This window comes from Stylophora pistillata, chromosome 1 (assembly GCF_964205215.1).
Source record: "Stylophora pistillata chromosome 1, jaStyPist1.2, whole genome shotgun sequence".
Classification (NCBI taxonomy): domain Eukaryota; kingdom Metazoa; phylum Cnidaria; class Anthozoa; order Scleractinia; family Pocilloporidae; genus Stylophora; species Stylophora pistillata.
In genome coordinates, this window is record NC_142519.1 from 44,737,304 (window position 1) to 44,764,112 (window position 26,809).

At 38.3% G+C, this 26,809-nt stretch overlaps 2 protein-coding genes across 5 annotated transcripts in view; one reads left to right on the top strand and one right to left on the bottom strand.

Moving 5' to 3' along the window:
- The first annotated feature begins 19 nt into the window (after nt 1-19).
- Nucleotides 20-18,127, top strand: LOC111325173 (kinesin-like protein KIF11-B). 2 transcript variants are annotated; one of them, XM_088758925.1, is made up of 27 exons: nt 20-223; nt 772-1,011; nt 1,087-1,162; nt 1,851-1,916; nt 2,437-2,556; nt 3,194-3,318; nt 3,985-4,075; nt 4,477-4,543; nt 5,854-5,932; nt 6,448-6,544; nt 7,447-7,542; nt 7,737-7,825; nt 8,219-8,724; nt 9,108-9,217; nt 9,767-9,829; nt 10,681-10,809; nt 11,141-11,239; nt 12,160-12,228; nt 12,416-12,508; nt 13,362-13,423; nt 14,065-14,164; nt 14,253-14,336; nt 14,826-14,921; nt 15,250-15,472; nt 15,738-15,871; nt 16,352-16,534; nt 17,417-18,127. In XM_088758925.1, the coding sequence occupies exons 1-27, from the start codon at nt 168-170 to the stop codon at nt 17,606-17,608; spliced, it is 3,345 nt and encodes a 1,114-aa protein (XP_088615051.1). In that variant the 5' UTR covers nt 20-167; the 3' UTR covers nt 17,609-18,127. The 2 variants fall into 2 exon arrangements, with proteins under 2 accessions (XP_088615051.1, XP_088615053.1); XM_088758927.1 differs by having other exon boundaries at nt 24-223; nt 15,738-15,823.
- A 1,289-nt stretch (nt 18,128-19,416) lies between these two features.
- LOC111325203 (uncharacterized) overlaps nt 19,417-26,809 on the bottom strand; it is an 8,247-nt gene continuing 854 nt past the window's right edge. Inside the window, exons 1-3 of one of the 3 annotated variants that reach the window (XM_022928962.2) lie at nt 25,992-26,158; nt 22,879-23,653; nt 19,417-22,006 (exon numbers count right to left, since the gene is read on the bottom strand). In XM_022928962.2, the coding sequence (XP_022784697.1) occupies nt 21,066-22,006; nt 22,879-23,653; nt 25,992-26,000 (1,725 nt within the window). In that variant the 5' untranslated portion in view covers nt 26,001-26,158 and the 3' untranslated portion in view covers nt 19,417-21,065. Of the gene's footprint in view, nt 22,007-22,878; nt 23,654-24,100; nt 24,313-25,991; nt 26,159-26,809 lie in introns of those variants that run through there. The other 2 variants (XM_022928963.2, XM_088758942.1) reach the window with 2 other exon arrangements.

The window sequence follows — 26,809 nt, forward strand, 5'->3', positions numbered from 1 at the left end:
CCCGTTCAAATGTGGCACGGAAATCGAACGTCGTCAAATACCTTGCAGAGAACGAAGTACCCGAAGACGATAAAAGAACTGCAAATCTGTAGACAAAAAGGCCAGATCCGATCCCGTTCTTTGTTTGTGAGATTTAAAATACGGAAAAGAGAGTTCTTTGTTTTAAGATGGTCAAAAGCAAAGCGCCACAAGAGAAGAATATCCAAGTGGTTGTGCGTTGCCGGTAAGTGAAATAAAAATAGGCTGACTTCATACACAATGATAATTTGTTTTAAGTCACTCTGTTCTTTGATTGACCGGTGGTCATCAGTCGAACGGATAGATGAGATCAAAGTGCTCACAAACTTGTAATTGAATGTTAGCGATAAACGATCGATTCTATTTGGCGCCTTCCACTACTTTTTTCTCTGGTGATCAAGTTACTTCTGATAAGGTTACAGTCAAGGGGATCACAAAAAAGGCACTCGCATTTCTCAAAATAAACTATATCGCTCTGATATGACTTTATATTCAATTTCTTTGCAAATAATTGAGTGGAAAAAATTAAAGGGCATCCAGAGGATCGCCGAATCTTTGAAAGTGGCCACACAGTCTAAATCCGGGAAGATCAGAGTGACAGAACTCATTCACAAGCCGTTTGCTACATCCCTGGCAGAGATTATAACTATGCCCAGAACATAATGTTGGCAAATAAACGGAAAAAATAAATTATCCGAAAGTAACAGATATGTTTTTCATTGATGTTGCTTATTACCACCCTGTATCTTTTAGGCCACGTAATGGAAAAGAAGTCAAAGAGAGCTCTCCATCTGTGGTAAAGTGTCAGCCATTGAAGAGGGAGATTGTTGTAAAACATGACGTTGGAAATCTTTCATCGGCCACATCTACAACAAAGACATTCACCTTTGATCGTGTTTTTGGTCCAGAAACCAAGCAGATCGATGTTTATCGCTCAGTTGTTGTGCCAATCTTAGACGAAGTGTTGATGGGATACAACTGCACAATCTTTGCGTAAGTCTACGCTATATTATTCTGCTCACGAATCCCGACAACTGTAAAGTAAATCAGCCTTGTATATTTTTCTAGCTACGGCCAGACTGGAACAGGAAAAACATATACTATGGAAGGAGAGAGAAGTCAAGAAGATTGTTCCTGGGAAGAGGTTTGTGTCTGAATATGCAAATTTGAGTGAGTGTCTTGATAGAAATACTTAATAGAATCTACAAGAACCAAAAAAAATTATCTTATTAGACAACAAAACATCTAATAAGAGATTTATTATCAGTGCAGGCAAATTTCACAGATATTTCTTGAGTACTAATGTCACGAGATATTTATACTTGTCTCATGTGTTATTTGTACTGTACAAAGCGTAATTGGATAATAAACATACCTATTGGAATCATTAGATGCTTCGTTCACATCTTGTGCTCGTAATTTCTCATCCATTGAGAGAATGGACACCAGCTAGATCCTGGGCATTGCATTCAGTGACATGCCCAGATAGGTGGGGAACTTGACACCCTTATGGGTGGGGGAGCACATCCTTCTACCGGTGTAAGTGAGGATGATGATGGAAAGGAGTGCGTTGGCTAAAATATCTTTCACGGATAGAATATTCAGTTGTGTTACTGATCCAAGAGAAGACAGTTGATGATCATTCTTAAATACCAGTAACATTTTTTATAATTGGACTTTAGAAATTAATTAGGTTTTTGATGCATGTCTCCCAAATTACTTCTCATTCCTCTTTTTTTTTTGTTGTTTTTTGTTGTTGTTGTTTTTGTTTTGTTTTTTTTGTCTTTGGTTGAAATAATTAATTTTTGTTTTCAAATGTTCCTTAATTCTAGGATCCCTCAGCTGGAATCATTCCACGAACCATGCATCAGTTGCTGGAGAAACTCAACAGTCAAACTGTAAGTTATTTGACTGTATAAATCTATGATTTGCTTTATTAAAAATTTAGGAGGGACATGAAAAACTGACAGTATCCCTCACACACATAGTCAAGTCTAATTCTATGGAAATTTTAAACCACTTTTTTGAGGGGTACAGAAAGGATCCAAGAGAGGGGGGTCCAGATTTTGTCTACACTCAATAAATCATGTATAGACAAACCTCCACTAAAGGCTACCTTTCGACAATGGCCCCTTTTTTCAGTCCTGCCAGGCTGTCTATGCATTCACCCCTACCCCCCCCCTTTCCCATAATGGTCACCTCTCCACAATGGCCACTCTGCTCTGTTGGCCATTGTCAAGAGGTTCACCTGTATTTTGATGGTGCCATCAATTATGTGTACCAGTGCTGGTAATTATGCCTTGTAAAAAAAGGAGAGAAATTGTAAATTAAAATAATTCTGCATTTTTTACTTGGTAGTTACTGATAGTAGTTAGTATGCAATATTTTTAATTAATTCAAGATGCTATTTTTCATCAGGACTGCGAATTCTCTGTACGAGTTTCATTTTTGGAGATCTACAATGAGGAACTGTTTGATTTGCTGAGTTCAAGTTTGGACAGCCAAAAAATGCGTCTTTTTGAAGACTCTACTCGAAAAGTGGGTACATTGCAATTACAGGAGAAACTAAGTTGAATTTAAAGTCTCTAAGCCTAATGAATTTCTGTCTTTAATTTCACTTGACTGGTTTCATATGTTTTATGTTACTTCAATGTTCAAGTTATGTAGTACCTTTTAACAGTAAAAAAATTTTAATGTTTCCCTCTTCAGCTTTATAGCTGTGGACCCTGTTTTCAAGGTTTACATACCCTTCCACCCCTAACAGTACCTAGCATCTAAGTATCATCGTCCAGGGCTGTGGTCTATCAATGCCTGGTGGCTCCTGGCGCCTCACTTTTGCTCTCAGGCGATTCAGGAATCTTAGTTTTTTAATAAACAGCATATGCTGGGCACCCTGGATGTCACAGTTTCAGAGCACTTGGTTCCCTTCAATTTTTCTTAGAGCATAACCTTATTAATTACCCCTGATTCAGGGGTAATTAATTAAGGTTGGGGTAACTTCAAGGTCACAAGAATGAAGGAATGATCATGAACTCAAAAGGGCTCTTGATTGCTAAACAAATTCTCCTTGTCAGCCCATTAGGAAAGGTATAAAGAACAGTATGGAGAATATGTGTACTGATGCTGGTTTGTAAATAAAGGGTTGATAATCATCTTCAATTTTCTATTCCATCAGGGGTCTGTTGTCATTCAAGGACTTGAAGAGCTTGTTGTTCATGACAAAGATGATGTGTACAACATTCTAGAAAGAGGCAAGGCAAAGCGTCAGACAGCAGCAACTCTGATGAATGCACATTCAAGGTAAAAAAAAAAAAGGCTTTTGATATGTAGAGTGACATTGTTTATGATAAGAATGTCTAGGTTTTGTGGTTGAGTTTACTCTTTATAAATGTCTGGTGAGATGAGTCAAACACGAACGCGCTGTGTTATAGAGGAAGGTACACTCATTATATATAATGTTCTCCTTTTCATGTTCAATGTAGCTTTCCTTGTTTCATGTATCAGGAATTTATCTCTAATTTTACTGATTGCCAACTGCCGATAATTTTTGCCGTAATGAGTGTGCAAAATGTCATAGATGTGTCTCTTTGGACAAAAGTGTGAGAATCAGTCGTCTTTGTAATCCATTCTGATTTTTTTGATATTTTAATTAGTAATGAAAAGTTGTTACAATCCTGGGCCTACAGCCAAGTGGTTAGTGACAACATAGACAACTTGTTACAACAAATTCAGTTTGTTTCCTAGCCAAACTGGCTAGTGGAAATCGAAAACCACCAGCCAAAACTGAATTTCTACTAGTCTGTGGCTAGTTAGCTACTGTTAGTGTCGAGCCCTGGTTAGATCTAATAAAAACTACATGTAGTCTGATGGATAAGTATTGAACACAATTTTAATTTGTAGTTCTTCATGTGAGTAAACTTGCATTTTATTCCACTGAAGAGCTTATTACTGGTTATATCTCCTTAGTCGCTCCCACTCTGTTTTCTCTGTCACCATTCACATTAAAGAGAACTCTGTCAGTGGTGAGGAGTTATTGAAGATCGGCAAGTTAAACTTGGTGAGTAAAAGGACCGTTTTCTGTGCATTTCAACCTGAAAACCTGTATCATTTCTACCTGACAAGGAACCATGGTTTTATACAATGTCAGTGATGAATCGTACAGGCTTTTCCTTTCACTGCAATTATGTTTCTTTATACCCAACACTTAAAGAATAACAGTACTACACCGTATTGTACTCTCATACTCAGTTTTTTTTACTCAGGATAGTGTTTGTGCTGAGAGAATTTTGTCTCCAGAGAGATTTCAAATCTGAATGAATTTTCTTTTGACACAACCTTCAATAGAATCTTCTTGCTTTGACCCACTCTTTGAAAATACCTTTAAGTTAATGGCTTTGGAGAGAGTATACAGTGTCAACTGTATCAAGTGACTGTATGTATTTTAAATGTACTTTACAGGTGGATTTGGCAGGAAGTGAAAATGTTGGTAGATCAGGAGCAGTGGATAAAAGGCTCAGAGAAGCTGGTATGAATTCAAACTGCAATAGAATAGTAACCTACACACTGTAATTGGATCCTGTTTACTGTAGGTACTCTTGACTGATATATCGGTCAAAAGTCGGTCAATACTTGACCAGTTATGTCGTTTGACACTTGGTCAATAGTTGGTTCACATTCGGTAGATAATAATAATAATAATAATAATAATAATAATAATAATCAGCTGTCACACATCGCTGAGAAGGATGGCAACTTCTTTGGTGCAAGTTAAGTCCTATGCAATTTCGGCAGATCCTGCCACAGTTGGGACAGCTGAGAGAGTTGGGAGCGGTTGAGGCAAGTGATGAGACTCTACTCGCATGGCGCTGGCTTTGTTGTCTGGTCTCTTCTTTCAAGTGGTCATCAATCATCTTGAGTGACTGACTCACATGGCAGGACAATTGGTTTATAGTCGGCCGATAATTGGCCAATACTTGGTCCAGACTCAGTCGATAGTCAATAGTTGATAATCTCGACCCATGTATCGACTGGCTATCGACCAAGTATTGGCCAACTATTGCCTGAGTGTTGACCAAGTGTCAACCAACACATGGGTGGAGTATCGACTGAATCGACCAATATATTGACCAATATACTGGTCAAGAGTACCTACAGTAAACGGTAAACATGATCCACCTAATTTTCCCCAAAATGATCGAAGTCTTTACCTATTTGGAGCAATTCAGAAGGCTTGTTTGAACTCACAACATTTTTTTAATCTAAATGTCATATGTACTGTATTTTCTCCATACTGTGGTATACATTTCCTTTGGAGAGATAAGGAGAATTTGTTTCACAATCAAGAGGTTCTCCAGTTGGTGATCATTTCCTTTATTCTTGTGACCTTAATGTTTGATTCAGTGGTGATATTGTAAGGAGAAATTAGATACCAATCACTCTCAGGGGTTATCCCTTCAACTCCCAAGATCTGATGCTGAATTCTCCCTTTCTGGCTGTTACACATTTCCTTGTAAATTGGTTATGAGAATTTGGTGTTTAATCAAGGTAACAACTTCTACCTGATAAGTTTGAGTATTCTCGTGACCTGTTTGCTGGAAAATGTATGGATATTATAGGGAGAAGTTACAGGTTAATCACGTAAAAACTATGGGAGTTAAAGGGTTTCAGTGTTAAATGCAGGCTCAATCCTTTTCCCTTACCTTCAGATAAAGACTAAGAGTACTTTAGTTTTCATCTTGATTGTATGAGTTACTAATTTTCAGATAGGTATTTCAGTATGTTCTATTAAAAACTTCTCAATGTGTTAACATGTGATTATAACTTCGCTTTCCTCAGGAACAATCAATCAGAGCTTGTTGACATTAGGAAGAGTGATCACATCACTGGTGGAAAGAGCTCCTCACATACCTTACAGGTACCACAGTGTTGAGTTGCTATCTCTCCCCTCCCCCTTTCTCTTCCCTGTCCTCCTACTCCCCCCCCCCATCCCCTCCTTTTTTTCTTCCTGCTTTCTTATTTGCCTCATTCTTAGCCTGCACAACAGATAGAATTTTTTTTGTCTCTTGGGGGAAGAGAGGCAAGGGCAGGGTGGAGGCTAGGTCGTGGGCAAGGGGCTAAATGGGAAAAAAAAAACTTGTCTTGTGCTTGCCTCTTTTTGCCCTTTAAACACACACAAAAAAATACCCCTATTGTGATGGCAGGCTACCTCATCCTCGATTAGAGAGCCTGTTTGGAGGCTTATAGACCTGGCAAAACTATGTTTGTATATTGCAGCATCTGTTCAGCATGCTTGCACTGATTTGAAAAGAAGGCTGAAGCCATGTTTTCCTCCTTTGTCTCTCTGTTGTCTTCCTCTGTTGTTTTCCTTTCCTTTTTTGGGGGGTAAATGTTGCAATTTTTCTGCTGATTGCTTCCCTCTTGCACCAACAGGGAGAGTAAATTAACTAGGATGTTGCAGGATTCACTTGGAGGTCGCACTAAAACCTCCATAATTGCCACCATATCCCCAGCACTGTGCAACTTGGAGGTAGACTTGGCGTGCATGTGTTGATGTTTATTACTGGTCACAAATCCATTTAAATTGATAGAACTATTTACTTCCTATCATTCCCATATTCCTGTCCTTAGGACTTCCCTCTGTTTCTTTGATGTCGTGTTCGACACAAAGCTTTGCTGTGTGGTCAGCACAAGTAGAGAAAAGAAGATCAATTTTATTTTATAATTCTGTCTGAAATGTGATTTGAAAATGGAAATCCCTTGATAGGCCATCATACAGTTGTTTACTTTGTAGCCAAGCCTAATTTGGAGTGAAGCTGAAGGTAAGCTTGTTGTGAAAGAGACCAGTATCTAGTTAGCATGATAACAAACTGATTTGTATTTGAAAAGCACAAATGTTTGTCACCCTTAGCCTCACTCCTGCTCAAAGGCTTGGCAACCAAGCAAGCAACTGTAAAATGGACTATTGACTAGAATGATGGTACCGTGGGAAGCTTTGTTTGATAGGCAGTCACTAGAACATCTGACTGTTAAGCATTTAGCTGTTGACTCGCAATCAAAGTATAGGGACCAACATAATGATAGGAAAAACAATACATGTAATGTATGTGATGCAGTCTTTATTAAAGTAGAAACTGAAATTGAATAGTGATCTTGTTTTGATATCAGCTGTGGTTATTGTCACAGCTCAAGAGATGATAATTGTTTTGATGTTGTAGTACCTTTTCTTTATTCCTCTTGAAAAAGAATCTCTGTTTTTATCCCACTCAAACCTCCTTTTATGCAGCAGAATTTATGGTATTTGTTCTGACTAGTGTGATCACATACATGTTACTATTTGTGGTTACCATGAATGGTGTTCTAAGCAACAAATTGAATTGTTGATTATTTTACAGGTCATTATTTGTGATCTGTTTTGTCTTTCATTATTAGGAAACTCTAAGCACATTGGATTATGCTCACAGGGCCAAGAACATCCTCAACAGACCAGAAGTGAATCAAAAACTTACAAAGAAAACTTTGATTAAGGTACAGAATGATTTCTTTTTAACTAGCTCAGACAAACCAATCTGAATAAGTCTTGACCATTGTATAGCTATTAAAGAGGAAGATAATTTGTGCACTGTGCCTGTTTATGCAGTCATCTTTAACAACAACTTTTTATGCTTCACTACAAATAGGATTGAAGAAAGTAACATTAATTATACATGCTATTTTTTCAGGAGTACACTGAGGAAATAGAAAAACTTAAGAAAGATCTTCTGGCTGCCAGGGAGAAGAATGGCATTTTCATAGCAGAAGAGAATTATTGGTGAGTATTCCTATAAAGTCAAAGTTATCAAATGTAGCTGGCAAAAATCACATTGAGAAAAATGTTAATTTTTTTCATGACTATGTTTCTTTTTTTTTTTTTTTTGAATGGTGGTTTATTTTATTTAGTGTAAATTAAGGAGTTTTTTAGAGCAAAGTTCAAAATTTCATGAATTGAGAGATCTAAGTTCAAACCCCAGCAAAAACTTCTATTTTGTGTCCTCAGCCAACTGGTTTTACTCTCACAGTGTCTTGCTCTACCCAGGGTTATCAGAGCATAGAAATTCTGGTTTGTATGCAGACATTTTAAAAGGCTTTAAGTTAGTTATAAGTAGGAGAAGATATTGCAACCACGATGACATTTGTCACTGAACTGTTTACTTGTTTGATTTAGTGCTATGCAGCAAGAGATCAAATCTCAACAAGAGCTGAATGCTGAAAGAGAAGCCAAAATCCAGGCCCTCCAGGAAGAAATTCGAAAGATCAATGAATTGTTCACTGATACTCAGCAAGAGTTGGAGGAAAGGTGTGTGGAACTGGAAGAAAAGGAAACTGAACTGCATAAAACCAACCTTTCCCTGAAAGAAACTAAACATACTTTAAGAACAACAGTCTTGGAGAGAGACCAGAATCAATATCTGGTTGACACATACAGCAAAAATGAGGACCATCTGCATAGCCAGGCCTCTTCTCTTCTTCACACAGTTGAAGACAGCCTCTCTGATGTACATGGACTCCACTCAAAACTTGAGCGTAAACAAACTGTGGAGGCTCACAATGTCAATGTGCAGGATACATTTGGAGAGGATTGCAAGAGTTTGATTCAAAAAGTGAGAAAGAATTTGAATCAGTTTCAAGGAGAAAACGCTGTGTTTTTTGATGCGATGAAGAAAACCTTAGGTAGGTTAACCCACTGAATTCAGTATCCTGATATTAGTTATTAAGTTATTCACTTTGAAAATTAGGAAATGGTGGACTCTGAACATAATTATTTCTAATCTGGAATGTTACTACAGTGCACAGTATAAAACATGTCATAGTTTATAAGACAACTGGCCCAGCCCTTGCAGGGCTCGACACCAACGGTAGCCAACTAGCCGCACACTTGTAGAAATTCAGTTTTGGCTAGGAAACAAACTGAAATTGTTGACATCTAAGTTGTCACTAGCCACTTGGTTAGTAAGTTGAAAAGTTAGTGTTAAGCCCTGCCCTTACAGACGAACTTGTGCACAAATGTCACACTATTTGTAACTACTTGTAACTTTGCAATTTTGTGTTTACAGGGAACCTTGTTTCAAAGAAGACTGATGAATCATCAAAACTTCAGATTCAAATGCAGAGTTTTAAAGACAACATGGTTGTGCAAATGCATGCACTTTCCTCCAGAGAGCAGGTATCACTTACCAAACCCATTAACTTCCAAGATCTGATTTTTAAATCTCCCCTCTAGCTGCTAAACTTTTCCTTGTTAATTAGTTGCAAGAATTTGAAGTTAGATCAAGATAACAACTATCTGTGATAAGTTTGAGTAAATTCTCATTACCCGTTGCTGGTTATTGTATGAATATTGTAAGGAGAAGTTACGTGTTAATCACTTCTCAGGCTGGTAGTTATTAAGGGTTAACTAAATTTGTAATAACCACATTTGTTATATGTATCACTGAAGATAATTATTCAAAATGATCAAAAAGTTACTTTAAAGCCTCAATGGAGAAAGATATTCATGTTGAATGGAAAACCAGTAGGCCATGCAAGACTGTATCAACACCTGCCTCTAAATTTTGTCAACATGTTGACAATGCCATTGTGGTAACTTATTAGTGAGTTGTACTATACAACAAGTGTTCAAAATTTAAACAGATACCATGATTTGGTTGTGACAGACCAGATATTAAATATTAATTGCTGAATGATTAAATAAAATTATCATTTTATAACAAAGGAAAAAGACAGTTCCTGTGAAACCTGGCACAGTGATGTTTCCAGCAAGGTTCAAGAAAACAAGGTAAAAGGGCAATTTCATGTGTAGATGAAATTAATTATCAGTCACAGAAGCCAGCCTTAAACGAGTTAAGTCATCCTGTGCACCTATATCATGCTCAACAGTGATTTTGTATTATTAGTATTTCAAATTAAAATAGTCCATTTTACAGTTGTGCTTGGTTTCCAAGCCTTTAAACAGGAGTGAGGCTAAGGGTGACCTTGTTATGATACAAACTTTGGTGCTTTTCAAATGTAAAATACTTTGTAGATACTGGTCTCTATCACAACAAGGTCACCTTCAGCCTCACTCCAAATCAAGGGCTTGGCAATTAAGTACACAAATGTAAAATGGCCTATTCTACATGTACACTGGTGCCTCTTGTGGTATATAAGGCTGTAGAATAACAGGAGAATGATTGGAAAGTAACAATATTAATCAAATGTGAAAATCAAACATGAAGCTGCAAGAATACTCAATTTGACTCTGACCAGTACAGACTAATCACAAAAAAGCTCAGGTGGAGAGTTGGCCAATACTCAACCAATATATTGTTCAACACTGTCAATAGTTGGCCAATGTGTGGTCAAAGTTGGTCAGTATATCAGTTGAGATTATTGGCCATTGGCTATCAACTGAGTATTGGCCAACCATCAACAGAGTGTCAAACAACAATGGACCAAGTGTGGACTGCCTGATATATCGACCAATGTTTTGACTGATCTATCAGTCAAGGTTACCTACCATAAACATGATCCATCAAATCAAAAAACCTTTTTTTGCAATAAAAGGCTTGGTTGAATCCCTCCACTTCATGTTTGTTTTGATACATTCAGTCTTTAAGAAATTTTATTTATTTATTTTTTTTATTTCAGGAAAATATTTGCTCTGTGCTTGATACCCTCAAGAATGAGGAGTTTTTGCCCAAAATGAGAGAACTTGAAATCTCAGTTCATTCAATGGCTGCCTTTCAGCAGCAGTTTGCTGTATTTTTCAACGAAAAGGTACATGTTGAGCATTACAGCTTGGAACCAGTTTTATAACACACATACATTGAATGCCTTCAGTTTTAACTTAAATTATTTTCAACTAAACTTTTAATGGCAAACTTTGAAATAACAACTGTGGAAACCTTCTTCAGTGCTTCAACCACAGTCTCACCCAGTCTTTAGCATCTTGAAATCTTGTTCTTGCCACCAAGAATCTTAGTAACTCAGGGAAGATTTTCCAACTTAACACTGTTGCATATAGGAAGGCAAATTTCAATGACAACAGACTGCTGTTAGACTCTCATTAAGAGGCTTCTATTCATTGTTTTGATTTATTTCTTTGAAGATGAGTAATTTGTCTTCAATGGTGAAAACCTTTGTGGAGGGTCAGGAGTCCATGCTAGAGAGTTTGGATGTGATGATAGATAGACATTTACAAGAGCAGGTAAATAAATTTATCACAAATTGATCTCTCTTTTTTTGTTTTGTTTTGTTTTGTTTTTTTTTTCATGTCGGGACTTACTATTTGACCAGGTGGTAAGATGAGTTGTTGCTCTTCATGACAAAACACTTTGTGGAGGGTCTTAATTAAATTACAACAGTTGGTCACCAGTGCAGCATTAAAATTGACTGTTGATGATCAGAATGTTTTGGTTGCTGAAAGGCAATGATCTTCATGTCTTGTCATCTTTTACATACATACATACATACATACATACATACATACATACATACATACATACATACATACATACATACATACATACATACATACATACATACATACATACATAGGTTAATTGACCACTCCCCATAGGGGCTTTTCAGGGCCAACACCCACCCATCCTACCCAGGGGAGGACATCCACCACACAGTAATCTCGTGCATGGGAACTTAACGTCTCCTACCCCTAACCCTGCAGAAGACGGGGCCTACGGTTTAATCGTCCTTATCTGAGAAGACTAGAATATCTATCCATTTCTTGATTATAGAAAGGTAGCAAATTCTCCTCACTTATTTTAAGACCATGAGTATTGAGTACTGCCTCCCAGTTAGCTCAATGGTTTCTCCTTTAAACCAGTCATCAATGCTCAAAAATGAAACATTTTTAGGCAAATACAGTGTAAACATCTTTAATTACCTTCTTTATTTTGTTGTGAGGTGAAAATCTTTCAATTGGCAGATTTTTGAAGACCAAATTGTTTAATGTCACTAGTGATTAAAACAAATGTGTTTCTATCCCCACTGGGTACCCAAATCCAAGCTCAAACTGTCAGCAAACTTTTGCTATCTTGCACTGAGTGATGACAAACATCATTCACAATAATTAATAATTTTCAAGGACTTAATTCACTTTGGTTGCAGGTTCAAGTATTGGGCAAAATCATGACTAAGACAGACTCGATGGTAAACAACCAGAAAACCCTTGTAAAGGTAAGACATTCAATTAAGGTTTTTGTGTATTTAAGGAAATTTCTTTGTTAAAACAGATTCTGTTTTGCCATTTGCCTACTCAGTTATAGGCATTAAGCAACAATGTCAATAGTTGGTAAGAACAAGTAAAGGGAGGACTACAACAATTGTGGAGATTTTTTATTTTTCATATTCACTTTCTTGCCAGGAGCTTCAGCAGACATTCTTTAAGCAGATGATGTCACTATTTCAAGAAGTCAATGACAAACAAAGTGAAAAATTATCAGATGATGCAAGTAAGGTAAGAGTAAATTCAAAAAAAAATTATAACATAACCAAAGTAAAGCGCGCGCTCTGATTGGTCAATTTAGCGTCCCCCATTTGCCCATGGGTGTACGCTGCTGACGTGAGCAAATGCAAAGGCTATTTTTCCGTGCGCGCTTGTTTTTTCTGGTCGCGTAAGATTTGTTAAATAAAAGGGAACTCTTTAGCTACAATGTATCAATGTTATGTTATAAAACAAATGGTAAACACCACAGCGTACACTATTGAGTTATGGATGCACTTGGGAGGTTTGCTAAACACTCAAGAAGCTAGAGTCGCTCTCGGCTATCGCCTCGAGCGACTCTTATGCTTCTTTCATGCTTAGCAACCTCCCGCATGCATCCATAACTCAATAGTGTACGCTGTGGTGTTTACCATTTGTTAAATAGAGACAGGGTTCGTGCAGGTCATGGAAAACCTGGAAAGGGATGGAATTTCAAAATTTCATTTTCCAGGCCTGGAAAGTCATGAAATTTAGGTGTGGGTCATGGAAAGTCATGGAATATCAATATGCTCTCTATGAGCGAAAGGCAATAAGACCCAAAGTTGAAAAGTTAACAGACGAGTCCAAAAATCAGATTTAATCTCATTATTATTATTATTAAATTTAAATTTATACCGCGCAGTTTCTATAAAAAAATAGAAATGTCTGTTTAGAAATAAACAGAAGCACGCATTGCAAGAATGTTTCCAACAGTTCATGGAAAAAGTCATGGAATTTTAACAGGTCAAAAGTGTACGAACCCTGAGAGAAAATCTCTGAAAGTTTTTTCTAGTAATTTTTTCTTGATAAATCAAGAATGATTCTTTAATTTGTTTTTTTTCTTCAGGTAACAGAAATGACTTCAGAGGCTCGAAAACAAGTAGAAAGTGCTAATTCTAATCTCAGAAGGTAATACAATGAATAAATGAATGAAAGGGAAGTCAGGTTCTTAAAATTTTTATAGCGCGTACGTACATGTATTCCCCACTCGTTGAACATCATGTAGCTCTATTTTAAATGTCCTCCCTCAGATTGAGAGGAGACACTTGGTCACAAAAGGTCCTCACTTGACATATTTTAATATGTCAAGAGTGGACCTTTCCTTAACAGCTGTTGTTTTAGGCTTAGTATTAAATACGATTAAGCATTATGATGTACAGTAAGTTGATCATATACAATACATTTACGACATTACGTTAGAAATGTTTTACTAACATTACCTTTACGTCGTAACACTGTTAGCAAAAAATCAACAATGCGTAGAACGTTTACCTATTAGTTGATGACGGAATTTAACATGTGATTTTGCTGTGTCTAGTGTGAATTATATGCACCGTACATTTTCTTTGAATAAACTCATAGCTGATTAAGAATTTGAATTTACATCTGCTGACGTTTGTAGGTTGAGTTTTACTCTTTCCGAGTAACAAACTTTGTTTTTGTGACGAACAAGGAGCATCTTTTCGATTTTAGTTTGAAGAATAGCTTTTGGTCACTTTTTATAGTTTATTTCACCTGTTTAATTGTTGCTGTATTTTTGATGGTTTTAGTTATTGTGACTCCTTGAGGAATTGTGCGTCTCAATTCTCTGAAAGCTGCGAATATACTGCCAATGACAACGTCATTCAGGCCCAGAAAACTTTTAAACAGGTAATGAGATGTAGCTCTGACACCAGCAATTGTTCGAATCCTCTCAGGGAAATTAGAGTTTTATTTATTTTGTTTTTCATTGCTGCAGGCTGCGGAACAAATCCAGGAAACTTCAAAAATTTACAAAAGCGTCGAGGATGGGGTGGTAAACGCTTCTCACAAAGTTGACCAGGTACAGATGAGCTTGAAAATGCTTTGATTCATATTTTCAGAGCTGAGCAAAGAGTTTCCAGCAATCTGATTGGTCAAGAGGTTCCTTATATGACGCTATATAAACCGCTCTACGCGGTTTCTATGAAATGTTAAAATAAAATGTAAATAAATGTTACTAAGATGTTATGATTTTGGAAATTTCTGAAATTGTTCTGCTCTGAAATTGTACTAAAACAATTATTCGCCTCAGGTTCGGTGAATATCGTCGAAATAATCCCCGAGACGAAGTCGAGGGGATTATTCGACAATATTCACCAAACCTGAGGCATATATTTATATATTTTAATGTTTTGAATTGTTTTGTTTGTCCGTTTCTTATTTTCTACCAAGGAACACAAAATAAAAGACCGTGTTTTCAGTTAAACCATAGCAAGTGTGGAAAGTAATTTGTTCAGAGTGGTTGTAATTATTTCTGTTAGAATCCTCATTTTGTCTGTTTTCTTTACAGCTGGCAATGCAATGGCAAAACATGTTGGAAGAATCGTTCACACAGCACCTTGATACGCTGAAAGGCTGCTCATCTCAGCAACAGGATTCAGTCAAGGTAACAAGCTTAAGGAATTTTTCCTTCAATTTCTGTACTGAATTTAGCTCTTTCCGACGGAAAATTGGATCAATACCGACCTCGTTCCCAGGGTCTCTCTTCTTTCCGCCCCCTGGAGCGAGAGAAAGGGTGGTAAGATGAGAAACCCTGGGAACGAGGCTGGATCAATGCCAGTTCCTGAGCAACTATGGACTTACCCCTCCCCTAACCCGACAACAGTCAACTGATAATAAGTAACTGTAATGTTGGGTCAGGGGAGGGGAGGGGTAGGTGCGCAGAAGTGAGAGAAACTACAAATTCAAGCCAGTGTCTTTTTCTCCTCACCCAGGAATGTGACAAACAGATACAGCAACATTTTGCCGACGCACAAACTGCACTTACCGCGCATGGAAACTCGCTCGAAGAATTCACTAAGACCCAAGAGCGTCTGCTGTCCGACCAATCAGAAGAAGTAGACACATGGTCACATGACCAGCATGAACTTGTTGAACGGGTTAATACCAGAGTGACCCAGTTTCTACTGCAAGATTTGAAGCAGGATCAACCAACAGGTTTGTGATCTCGTCAATCTTGTTACTGCGCGACGTCATTTCATGTAGTCTGAACGGCGTCATTCAAAAGAACTCGGTTCAGTGGCCTCAGCACTCTCCCATAAATACATTTTTAGTTTATCGGCTCATATCTCACAAGTCTCCTAAATAAAGGTGTCCCAAAAAATGGTTATGCTACATGATATATTCTTTGGTGAACACTTTCCCCAACATCGCTGAAATCACGCAGGCAAGCACTAACATTTTTTGTCATTTATTTTTCCAGGAGCGACTCCCCAGAGACGTAGATTTGACTATCCCACCAAACTGACGAGAACAGAGCCCCATGATATCCTGAGAGAAAAGTTTCAAGCGAGTTACGTTCCGCCTGCACTATCACCTGAACCACAGCCCATTAAGGTACATTGTAGTAAAATTTGAGATGTAACTACAGTTTACTTGCTTTATAGCCTCCTCGACTTTAATTGCAGGTCACGTATTTTTGTTGGGTTTCTTTTCTAAGTAAACCAGCATCTCTATTACTTGCTTTGTCTCATTTTTGTTTCAGAAAGCTCTTTGAAACGCTCTTGCTTTTTTATTCTCGCGTCTTTAGACTCTTGTTGTCTTAGAATCCGGTGCACTTCGAGGCAACAGGTCTCTGGGAAACACTGTTACGTTTGCATTGCTTTCTAAACGACTGGTGTGATTATGGCATAAATTCAAACCACTTTGGGGTTTTGATACAAAATCCCTCGAAGGAAAAACGTTTTCCTTGTCAAACGACGCGGATTGGTAGCTGTAAGCTATCCCATAACATCTCGCTAATGAATCTTGATATAAATACTTAGTCGACACTTAGTCTGATCTGAGACTTGATCTGTTTTTTTTTTTTCCTCGCAGAGTGTATCGAGTGAAGACTCCGTGCCAGTGTTTGAGTTGAGTTGCACCAGCACTGTGAGTTCCGATAATGGCGTCTATCCACTTCGCAACAGTGAGGGCGATTTGCCTGATGACGACAGCCTTGAAGATGGCGGAAACGATGATGTCACTACTTCTGACGAGGCTGTGTTCGCAGAACCACAGGTAAGGCGCGATCAGTGAACTTCCAAAAGCGCGAGAAAAGTAAGTGAAGCAGGCGCGATTAGGGAACTCTCTAAAGCGCGGGAAAAGTGATTGTCGCAGGTTGGATTGGTGAACTCCCTAAAGCGCGGGAAAAGAGAGTGACGCAGGTGCGATTGGTGAAGTTTGTCATCTGATTGGTGGAGAGAGTAGCGTGAGTTTTAGGAGATTCTCAGCCAATGAAATATTGGGAAAGAGAAGGTGATGTTCGATTATTTTCGACACTTATTAAACTTGAAAAGAAAAACCATCACAAGGAAAGCATAGTGGAGAAGATTAAGACAGATTGGCAAATTTGGTCCTTCGACCCTTTCACTCTCACGAGTGAGAGAATTTCTTACAATATCAACACAATATCGAGCAGACAAGCGATGAGAAGAAAAAAATTCTCTGATCTAGTATCACTAGAATTGCATGGCATGCATTACGGTGAGTTACTGATTAGTTCTTGGGATTGAAAGGGTTAACCAAGAACAGGTATTGCACGGCCGCTCGATGGTTCATTCCGACCATATAAGGAAGGGACCCCACGGGGGAACAGCAGTCATTGTTCCGGATCAGGGGCCATTTTCTCGAAAGGCCCGTAAAGCGGTTCTGTTTTCACTCAAGATAGGGATTTCAAATGTTTTGAAAATATTGAAATAAAAATATCAGCTAAAGAAACAAAATGGACTGGTTTGGGTGCCAGAACCTGCTTTTCTATCCTTTAACTTTTGACTTTAGAACATGACTTCGGGCCCGCTAAGTTACTGGGACTTTCGAGAAACGTGCCTCAGCCTTGGAGCTGATAACCTAGAAACTGACAAAAGTGTTCTTTCTATTAATGATTTTCTTTTCAATCTACAGGCCGCTGTGCCACGCCCTAAGGTCCTGTCTGCTAAGAAGCCTGTAGACAAAGAGAATGTAAAAATTGCTGTGAACAAAGCATCAAGTTTTTCTGACCTTGCTGGGGTCGGCAGCAAGATTCCAACGGTAAACAAGTTTAAAACTCCCGTGGATCGGATCAAACGTCCCCTGAGATCGATGAACACTCAGTAAAATAATATTTTCAAAGAAAAAAACCATGATCCGTATTAAGTTAATTTGTTATAATTGAGGTGTAGGTGATCGAATTTGTACAGGGTTTTCTTTTAGATATAGTAGATCTAACTTCCCACGAAATTCAAATTCGAAGGTAGTTTCACAGTCTTACTTGATGCCATCAATCAAATGGGACCCTTTTTTTTTTTTCCTGTTAAAGGCGCGAATTATTTGCCTAGTATTGTATATGTTTTGAATTTCATATAATTATTTTCAATGTTGTATATGTGAATCAGGCTGGCCGAGAAGTTTAATTGTGATAACAAGGCTAGCGGCAATTGTTTTTTTTTTTTTTTCCTTTCATTTTGTGTAAAATCGACCTGTATCAATGGATAGTGGATAGGAAACTGCTCTGAGCTCTGGCAGCCGGTGATATCATCTGTGATGATTAGTGAGAAAGTAAACTTGGGAATCTCTCACAATTTTTTCAAGGGCTTTTAATCACAGTTTAATACCATTAAAATATCTTGTGTGAAATTCTCAAACGTATTATATTATCTACTAGAGCTGGGTTTGTCTAGTCCTCAACTCGCCAACTCGATTCAACCGTAAAGGCTCATAGTTTCTAAAGAAACTGTTTGGGGCTGCGTCGGTGGGGGTAACGAAATAATTTGGATATATCAACAAAGTTGAAATGGTAAATTGGCCACCGTAACGATTACAGAAGCTGACGTTTCGAGCGTTAGCCCTTCGTTGGAGCGAAAGGGGCTAACGCTCGAAACGTCAGCTTTTGTAATCGTTACGGTGGCCAATTTACCATTTCAACTTTGTTGATATATCCAAATTATTTCGATTCAACCGTAGTTAACTTAAACTTCCGCCAAATATTGATTTAAGGGTTTAAAGAAGTGCCACTTACTGTGCTTATTGTTCGTTTGAATTAAGTCGGCAGGCTGTTCAACGAAATCTAATTGATCGATCTTTTATAATCGTAACGGAGGCCAATTTACCATTTCAACTTTGTTTATATATTCAAATTATTTCGTTACCCCCACCGACGCAGCCCCAAACAGTTTCTTTAGAAACTATCAGCCTTCGATCTTATTAAAGGTTAGCTGAATCAGTGGGAATGCTTCTCAGATTGAAGAATTTGGATCTGTTATGGGTCAAACTTGATCTTTGGGTAATCAATCACCAGATTTTTGTAGCTTACTGGCTCTAAAGAGGCGTAAGCTACTATGCTGTCCTGTTGAGTGAGGGTAACAATAGAATCCGAGTGAGGGAGTGAGTGTAACAATAGAATCCGAGCCCACAGCGAACTCTGCCGATTTTGAACCGGTATTCCCCGATCTTAACTCTTTTTTGTATCTGCGGGCTTCTGTGAAGTCCTGGATACTATGCTATCTAGGGTGTAAGTCCTTCCGTATGTCCATGCTCAGAATTCAGTTCGGTCTTCTCCGATTTCGTTCGATTTTCGTATCTCGCATCGGCGATTGTGATCGCAGTTTTTTGTCCTGCAGGTTTTGTCGCATTGCCGCGATCATTTGCTCCGCCAAGGGAATATCTGGCCACCCCAAAGGAGTTCATCTGTCGCATTGCTTCAATTATTTGTTCCGTGATTGATTATTTTACTGAAAAATCGATTATTTTACTAAAAAATCGAGATGAAAGATAAAAATCGCTAAATATTGTCGCATGTGAGCAAATAGGCATGCGAATCAAATTTCAAAGTGAATTATCCAAATTTGTCCGTGTGTGAGGAAATCTCAAAGTTCATGGTATCTATTATATGTAATAGGAAGCAAGACGAAAATGACCAAGAGATATTTCGGGACGACAGTTTTATTCAAAACAATTCTTGATTTGCTGTTATGAGCGAGAAACGTACGATTTTCTTTCATGCACAAAGCCCACGCCGTAAAATTCATCATGCTTGGCTCGTTGTTTAGTTGACTTCACGGCAACAAATTGCGTAGCGTTATGATGAAAATACTGAAAGTACTACGATTTGACGCAAAATCTTCTATTGAACAATACTCTTTGAACACATTGTCAGTCAAACGTAATATTTACCGGGAAATGCAGTCGTCAAATTATAGCTAAACCCTGCTTGAAGTCTGAAAGTTCGGTTTCCGGTTTACAGCCACAATTCGATTCGCTTTAGAGAATCGTACTGTCGTCAGTTGACTCGAGAGCTTATTCTGTCACCTTTAAGACCTTGATGTCCCTTATTTTCCAAACAGAGTATTCTATAGCATTGCCACTTTATATTCTGAGTTCCACAAGGTTTAACTCGATCGCAAAGGAACGAAAAATCCGACTTAAAAATTTTGAAGGTCGGCCGTGCGGACACCATATTTTTAATTATTAAAAACTGGATCATTGGATAATGCAATTCAAGACTTTTTATTGGCTTAGCCATTATGGTATATGAGCCAATATACCATAATCTAATATCTGTACATTGTAACATCCGGTTTTTTCTTACAAAGTAAAGCCGAGAAGATTTGTCTAATATCTTGGGGGCGTTTTTTTTTAATAAAACAATTATTCCACCCGCGCTTGTTGGATATGAGAGGATTATCTATCATCTCATATCCAACAAGCGCGAATGGAATAATTGTTATATAATTTGATCATTTAGTGTGAACGCATAGAATGATGCCCCTCTAGTACCCCCTAAAGCCATCAAAATATTTTTGCAAACGAAGGATTCTGATTTGTTTGTTGATCTCCTAACGATAGAGGAAGTTTGGGGACAAAATTCTGCTTAGATAGGGAGGTAAGGGCGGTTACGGGTGGTTCAGGTGTCAATGTGTTAGCATATTATATTTATACTAATAATATATTTGTTTCGTTCATCCTGGAGCTTGCATCTTTGGTTGCACTATATCTTAAGTTGTGAGTATAATTTCTAGTGTCGTTTCAGGGCGGTTAAATACGGTATTCTAAGTAATAACAGGTGTAGTAAGTTACATGCAGTCATCGACTGCCTATTTTTTTTAGATTGGTAGGGAGACTGGTACATAATAATCATGTACATGCGATGTTCGCTGTCGACCATCCTTTGTAAAAATACCAAAGATTAACTCTTGCCATACTGTTGTATTTCTTGTGAGCAAAGCACCGGTAAAGGTGGCCAACTCTTCCCTGCTTCCCTTCCCTTCGCGTCCTATAACACCTCACTTTATATCCAAAGCTCTCTCTCCAAGCCGATTGATCCTTGGTAAGAGTAAACGTGCATGGTTTATTGGTTATTGATCCTTTGCTCTATTTCCGCCTTTTTCTCCTGTCCAGTCTTTGATCCTTCCAAGAAGAATTCCTCTCGTCGAGGGAGGGGTGCGGTCGCTTTCCCCGAGCAGTAGCTGGTGAGTGAGCTTAGATGGATTTCGGTTTCGTGCAGGCTAAGTTTCCAAGGCAGCTAATTTTGTCACAGAAAAATCTCTTATTATCAAGGTGCTGTTTAAAAGCGTTGTCAAGCTCTGGTTACATCGTCAAACAGCCATCGCTTGGGTGCCTTCCAACACCAATTTAAGGTGCGCACGAATCGGCATTCTCTAATCTTCTTCCACCAGCCAGCGCACTGAATCCTGTATTTAATCTCGCTGAGAATATTGAGCCAAAAGTCGAACCAGATAAAGCGTAGGAACGCTATCAACAGCAAGTGTGTGGGACTTAGGGTGTCACTCATGTGCTCCCTCAAATGTTCCAAAGCTCCAGCTTCACTTTCTGGTTCATTAAGACGAAACGAGCATCCACTGAACGGTGCGAATAAAGCCAACAGCCAGCCATGAGGATTACGCCACAGCAGCCCCCAGTAGTCCGGCTTTATTCCGCACAAGCTACCGATGTCATCAATATAGGTGTACCCATCTACCAAGGTAGCCAGTCTTCGGGAGGAGTCTTTGAAGAAGTTGTCCCAGAATTCCTTGTCCTTCATAGCTTCCTGGTGACGTTGCTCTCTAGATGGAAGACCACACTTTCCTGAGAACACTTTTCCGACAAAACGCGACTGAATTTCCGTTATTCCCGAGATCGAGCCGACAACAGGACGAACGTAACCAACAAATGCCAATGTTGGGTCTTCGTTGTTAAAGATGAATTTGTAGTTATCCACAAGAGGCACGTTACGGATTTCTTCAGGAAGGAGGGGGAATTCTACTTTGTACCCTGTGCATTGGATGATGACATCAACAACTTCTTCAGTGCCGTCATTAAACGTGATTTTCTTTCCTTTAATGCTGTTGATGGCTCCCTTAGGAATGCAACGTTGGTAATCCACTTTATCCAACACGTGGCCGTTTTTGTTGATGAAGAAGCGAAAGAATTTAGCATCATTTTTCCACTCAGCAATACCATGCCCTTGGTAGGCAAGAAGAGAACCGTTCGTGGTCCATTTGCAGATCCATGACAAACCTACGAAAAATATGAAGAACATGAGATTACTATTTATCAAACAAACGCTTTGCATATCCAGAACTAGGGTAGGGTCGACATCCTTAGAATGCGAGTAAAGCTATGTCGAAACGAAAATAATTACTGATTTACTGCTTGCCTTCATAACATAACCAAAATAAAGCGCGCGCTCTTGATTGGTCAATTCAGTGTCCACTATTTGCCCATGGGTGTAGGCTACTGATGTAAGCAATTGCAAAGACTAGTTTTCGCGCGCTTGTTTTTTCTGGTCAAGTAAGATTGATTAAATAGAAGAGAACTGCTTCTGCTACAATGTATCTATATTATGTTATAAAACAAATGGTAAACACCACAGCGTGCACTATTGAGCTATGGATGCAAATGGGAGGTTGCTAAGCACGAACGAAGCGTTAGAGTCGCGCGAGGCGATAGGGTACGATCTGCTGTTCGCTATTTTTTAAAAACCACCCATCAGACTTTCTAGCCTTGGGGAGGGCGCCTCCACCCCTCTACTCAATTTGCGCTAGCCTCATCATGCAACGCCAATAAACTATTAAGCAATCGTCTTGAAAAGACATTAAAGATCGGATCCATGTTCACTAAATAGGTTGTTCACAAGATAAAGGAAAGTCATCATACATATAATTCGTATTTATTCTATATTCTATATATATTTCATAAATGGCTGCCAGATTGATATTCTTTTATTTAAAAAAATCAGCCCTTCTGGCCTCGCTTGAGATAATGTATTCTTTTGAATTTTGTATTGGAGAACGAGGCTAAAAAGGCTTATTTAAATTTAGACAAAAGAATATCAGTCCGGAAGCCATTTATGAAAGTGGTCTATTCGTCTTTATTCTTTTATCTCTAACCTGGTTTGCTCCTCGTGTAGGGAGCTATAAACTTCATGACTCTAGAGGAAGCTTTATCCAAAGCTTGAGGATGACGATGAGGAAGAATTTTGGCGAACTTCCGGAAGAAATGCATCCCTCGTGGAATACACCAAATAAGGCGTGACACGTGGTCATACCATTCCTCCACGACGTCACTTGCCGTTTCTCCTCCACCAATCAGCATTACGCGTTTATTAGCATGTCCGGGAACAAATGACTTTAGCTCGGAGCTATGGCGAATTTCTCCGACAAAGTCTTTGAGTATCGAATGTTGAAGATCGCGATTGGGCTTCTGAACGCTTCCAGTACAGACAATCAGAAACTTGCTCGTGTACCGTCGGCCATTCTTGCACTTCACTCGCCAAAGTTCGCCGTCTTTCGTCACTTTCGTTACGCAATGATGAAGGCGAATATGCGGCCATAAATGAAAGGCATCACAGTAAGATTTCAAATACTTGAGTACATCTTCGTGCTTTGGAAATTGGCCAATCTCCTTGGGCATCGGAAAGTCGGACATCTCAGTCACGGACGAAGAAGAGGTGGCCTTCGTGCCCAGCATGACGGTAATCACATCTGAATCTGCAGTGTAGCACCACAGCCCGCCCACGTCAGAGCGCTTTTCTAGTGCCAGAACAGTTAATCCTTCCTCTAACATGCATTTACACGCCAAGAGACCCGACCAGCCGGCCCCTAGAACGATCACGTCCCTGAACACAGCCCTTGATTTCGTCATGGTGTTATGTGGATGTGTCGACTGAAAAAAATGAATAGAATAGGACATATCACCCAATTAGACAGAGTTTGAAAATAAGGAAATATCGACCACTGATAACCAATAAAGAGCGGTGTTTTTTTTTTTTCATTGATCCACGGTTAATTTTCATTTTCTTACCCTTCGCTCTCACTTGAAAATGTAATGATTTTTTAGAGTTATTACTTACGTGTACTAGATATAAAGGAAGTGACATAATTTTAGTGAACAACACGTTATAAAACATTATCAAAGATGCAAATCATTAATTGTATTAGCCATGGCGGAGAAGAATAACTCAAATAGTAATTACGTTCTAAGATAATTTAGTTGTATCACTTGAGTTCATACTGTAAATTCGCCACCTGATGTTTCGAGCGGTAGTCCTTTGTCAGACGGTGTAAGACTGTTCCATAATGATAAAAATATACCGTCTTCTGAGTTACTCACACTGTCAGTTCGATTGTTATTTCTCAATAAAATCGAAATTTTCCAGTTCCGCATAATCATTTGCCTGGATGCCTATATGATGGTAAATGCCATCTTCATATCTATGCTTATCGCCCTTGTCATCACTGCGAAATCATTGGCAAGAAATGCAATATTTTTTTTGGAAATTATAAAGACTCCATGGAAAACTGTTCTTATCCCTTGTCAGTAAGTACTCACGAATACTTCCCTTTTGCACCGCTTACGGAGACAGGATATGCAAGCATAAAACAATTTTCGAAAAGTGATCTTTTCGTTTGCGAAACAGCTTATTTCTCTTGGCATTTGTCTATTTCATCAGGGTTTTGCTTTCGTATCCAGATTAAGTTCAGATGGCTTAAATGGTTTCGTTACTTACTCAATCATTGTTTTTCAAAAACCGAGTCATGATGAATTGATAACATAGCATTTTTTTGTTTTATCATTAGTTACGTTACACGGCGGATACTTAATTATTTCCTAATGAGATGACATAATTTTTTGAAATTTCTACCATAGAAACACGACAGCTTTTTGCAGTACTGTGCACTAATAATTCATAACCACCCTAATTCTTCGATAAAATAGAAGTGAATTACTATGTGAAATAGATTTAAGGGTGTCAGCCACCCTTAAATCTATTTCACATACTTAGCGTTTGGAAGCTAATGTGCCTCGGTTTGAGATTTATTGTTGGCCTTTTGGTCGTATCATGCTATTGTCAAAGGTTCTAAGGTAGACGGTAAACAAAATAACAAATGTGACATACTAAATCTTTAGGTCACACTGGAGTTACTTTTCTTGACCAAGAGGTCATTACCTTAAGGTAAACGGTAGACAAAATAACAAATGTGACATACTAAATCTTTAGGTCACACTGGAGTTACTTTTCTTGACCAAGAGGTCATTACCTTATAAGTGCAGGTCTTGACACTTTGAACTACTAAATTAAACTAACTGTATTTCTGTTATAAGGAATCGAACAATAGCAGGAAATTCTTATGATTTTGAAGCTAGGCGTGGTAGTGACATAAAGGAAATTTATGATGTAAATCCTGTGTGTGGGGTGATTCTAAAATTATGACAAAAATATTTTCAATGTCATGCATTTTGCGAACCTAGTCACAGTTCTGTAGAGGACATTCGATTGTAAATCAACTCTGAAAAGGGTGCTTCACAGTACCTGGGTGCTGTTTTCTTTTATGATTTTGGTTTCAACAACTTAATTGATGATGTACATCTTTTGCTGTTCATTACGAGACTACTCATTCATTTGCGTTAAGGGGCGAACGATTGCGTGAAAATACAATCATTAGAGACAATAAAGAATACATCATTTACACGTAAATCAGATTTATTACCGATTTTTGCATTTTAATCAGCATTCAATAACAATTTTGGGCATTCACACTAATGCCGTCCAGGAATGCTATTGAATTGCAAACAGTGTGATAAAAATGTCGATGAATGGTTTATCCGCTGTACTGTTTGTCCCTATTGACTTTCAAGATGGTGTAAATGACTTGAATGTTAGCGCAAATGAAAGTGTCTTATTCTCTTTTGTTTGACGAATGACGCATAAGAATGCCCGAAATTGTTCTTGAACTCTGATTAAAATGCAAATTTGTCACCGAATACGATTTACGCGAGAATACTCGTTTTTTGTCGTTAATAAATGTATTTGCACGCAATCGTTCGCCTTTTCACGCAAACGAATGCGTATTTTCTCGTAATGATCAGCAAAAGGTGTATATTGGCCACCGTAAAGAGTTTCAAAGCTGACGTCTCGAGTGTTAGCCCTTTGTCAGAGCACATTGTCAAGTACGTTATCAACTCCCATCGACGCAATACTAGAGTCTCTATAGAAACTTACCCCCTTCATTCAGCTGTTTTCCTTGAGTTTGCTCAACTGGACAATTGACTGGCTGAGAGGTATATTGCTAACTATAGCCATGTTTGTCAGTTCACGTTAATGATTGACCATTTCGAATAAACGATTGTGAGAGGGTGAAATTGCTTGTGCGTCTCTATGCAAATTGGATCATGGTATGTCTCTAATACGCCAATTAAGCTGTATTTGCGGTATAGTTTCAACTGTTGACGTAAGTGAATGTCTATTTTGCGTAAATAAACAGCAAAAGGTGTATTTCATCATCATTTTCATACATTCGAATTCATTGATTTATCACTTCCACGGATTTAATGCGTTGGTAGAGCACTGCAACAGTATCGCAGCGGTCATGGGTTCAAATTCCGTACGGGCCTAAATTTTTTTCAGGCCTTATTTCCATTACTACATAAGTAGGTTTCATTACTATGAGGATCGCTTTCATACATTTCATGAAACCGCAGCTGTACACATATATGATTATTCAAATTCATTAATCATTATTGTGCTTGATTTCCTTTCTCATGTGGTAATGTATTTTTTCACGTGACAGTATCTTTATTCTCGTCATATTTTTTTCACTTCATGATGACCTTTACGTTCTCGTAAGAACCCATTTCATTACGCAATAATCTATCCATCAAATATTTCTGCTGACGAGCGATTAGTCTAAATACATTACGCGGCCGAATATACCCCAGCTAAAGCTGAGAAATATTAGTTGATGTACCCCAAGTAACATTACCCAAATTTCTAACCTTGAGTCTTCTAAAGTAAGTCTTCGTTTAAAATCTAATACAAGA

Excerpts from the sequence above, each read along its gene's own strand:
- LOC111325173 (XM_088758925.1), top strand. The coding sequence starts at position 168 with ATGGTCAAAAGCAAAGCGCCACAAGAGAAGAATATCCAAGTGGTTGTG. Across the intron at positions 2,557-3,193 it reads TTGAAGACTCTACTCGAAAA|GGGTCTGTTGTCATTCAAGG; the intron begins GTGGGTACATTG and ends CTATTCCATCAG. Across the intron at positions 14,165-14,252 it reads CCCAGAAAACTTTTAAACAG|GCTGCGGAACAAATCCAGGA; the intron begins GTAATGAGATGT and ends TCATTGCTGCAG.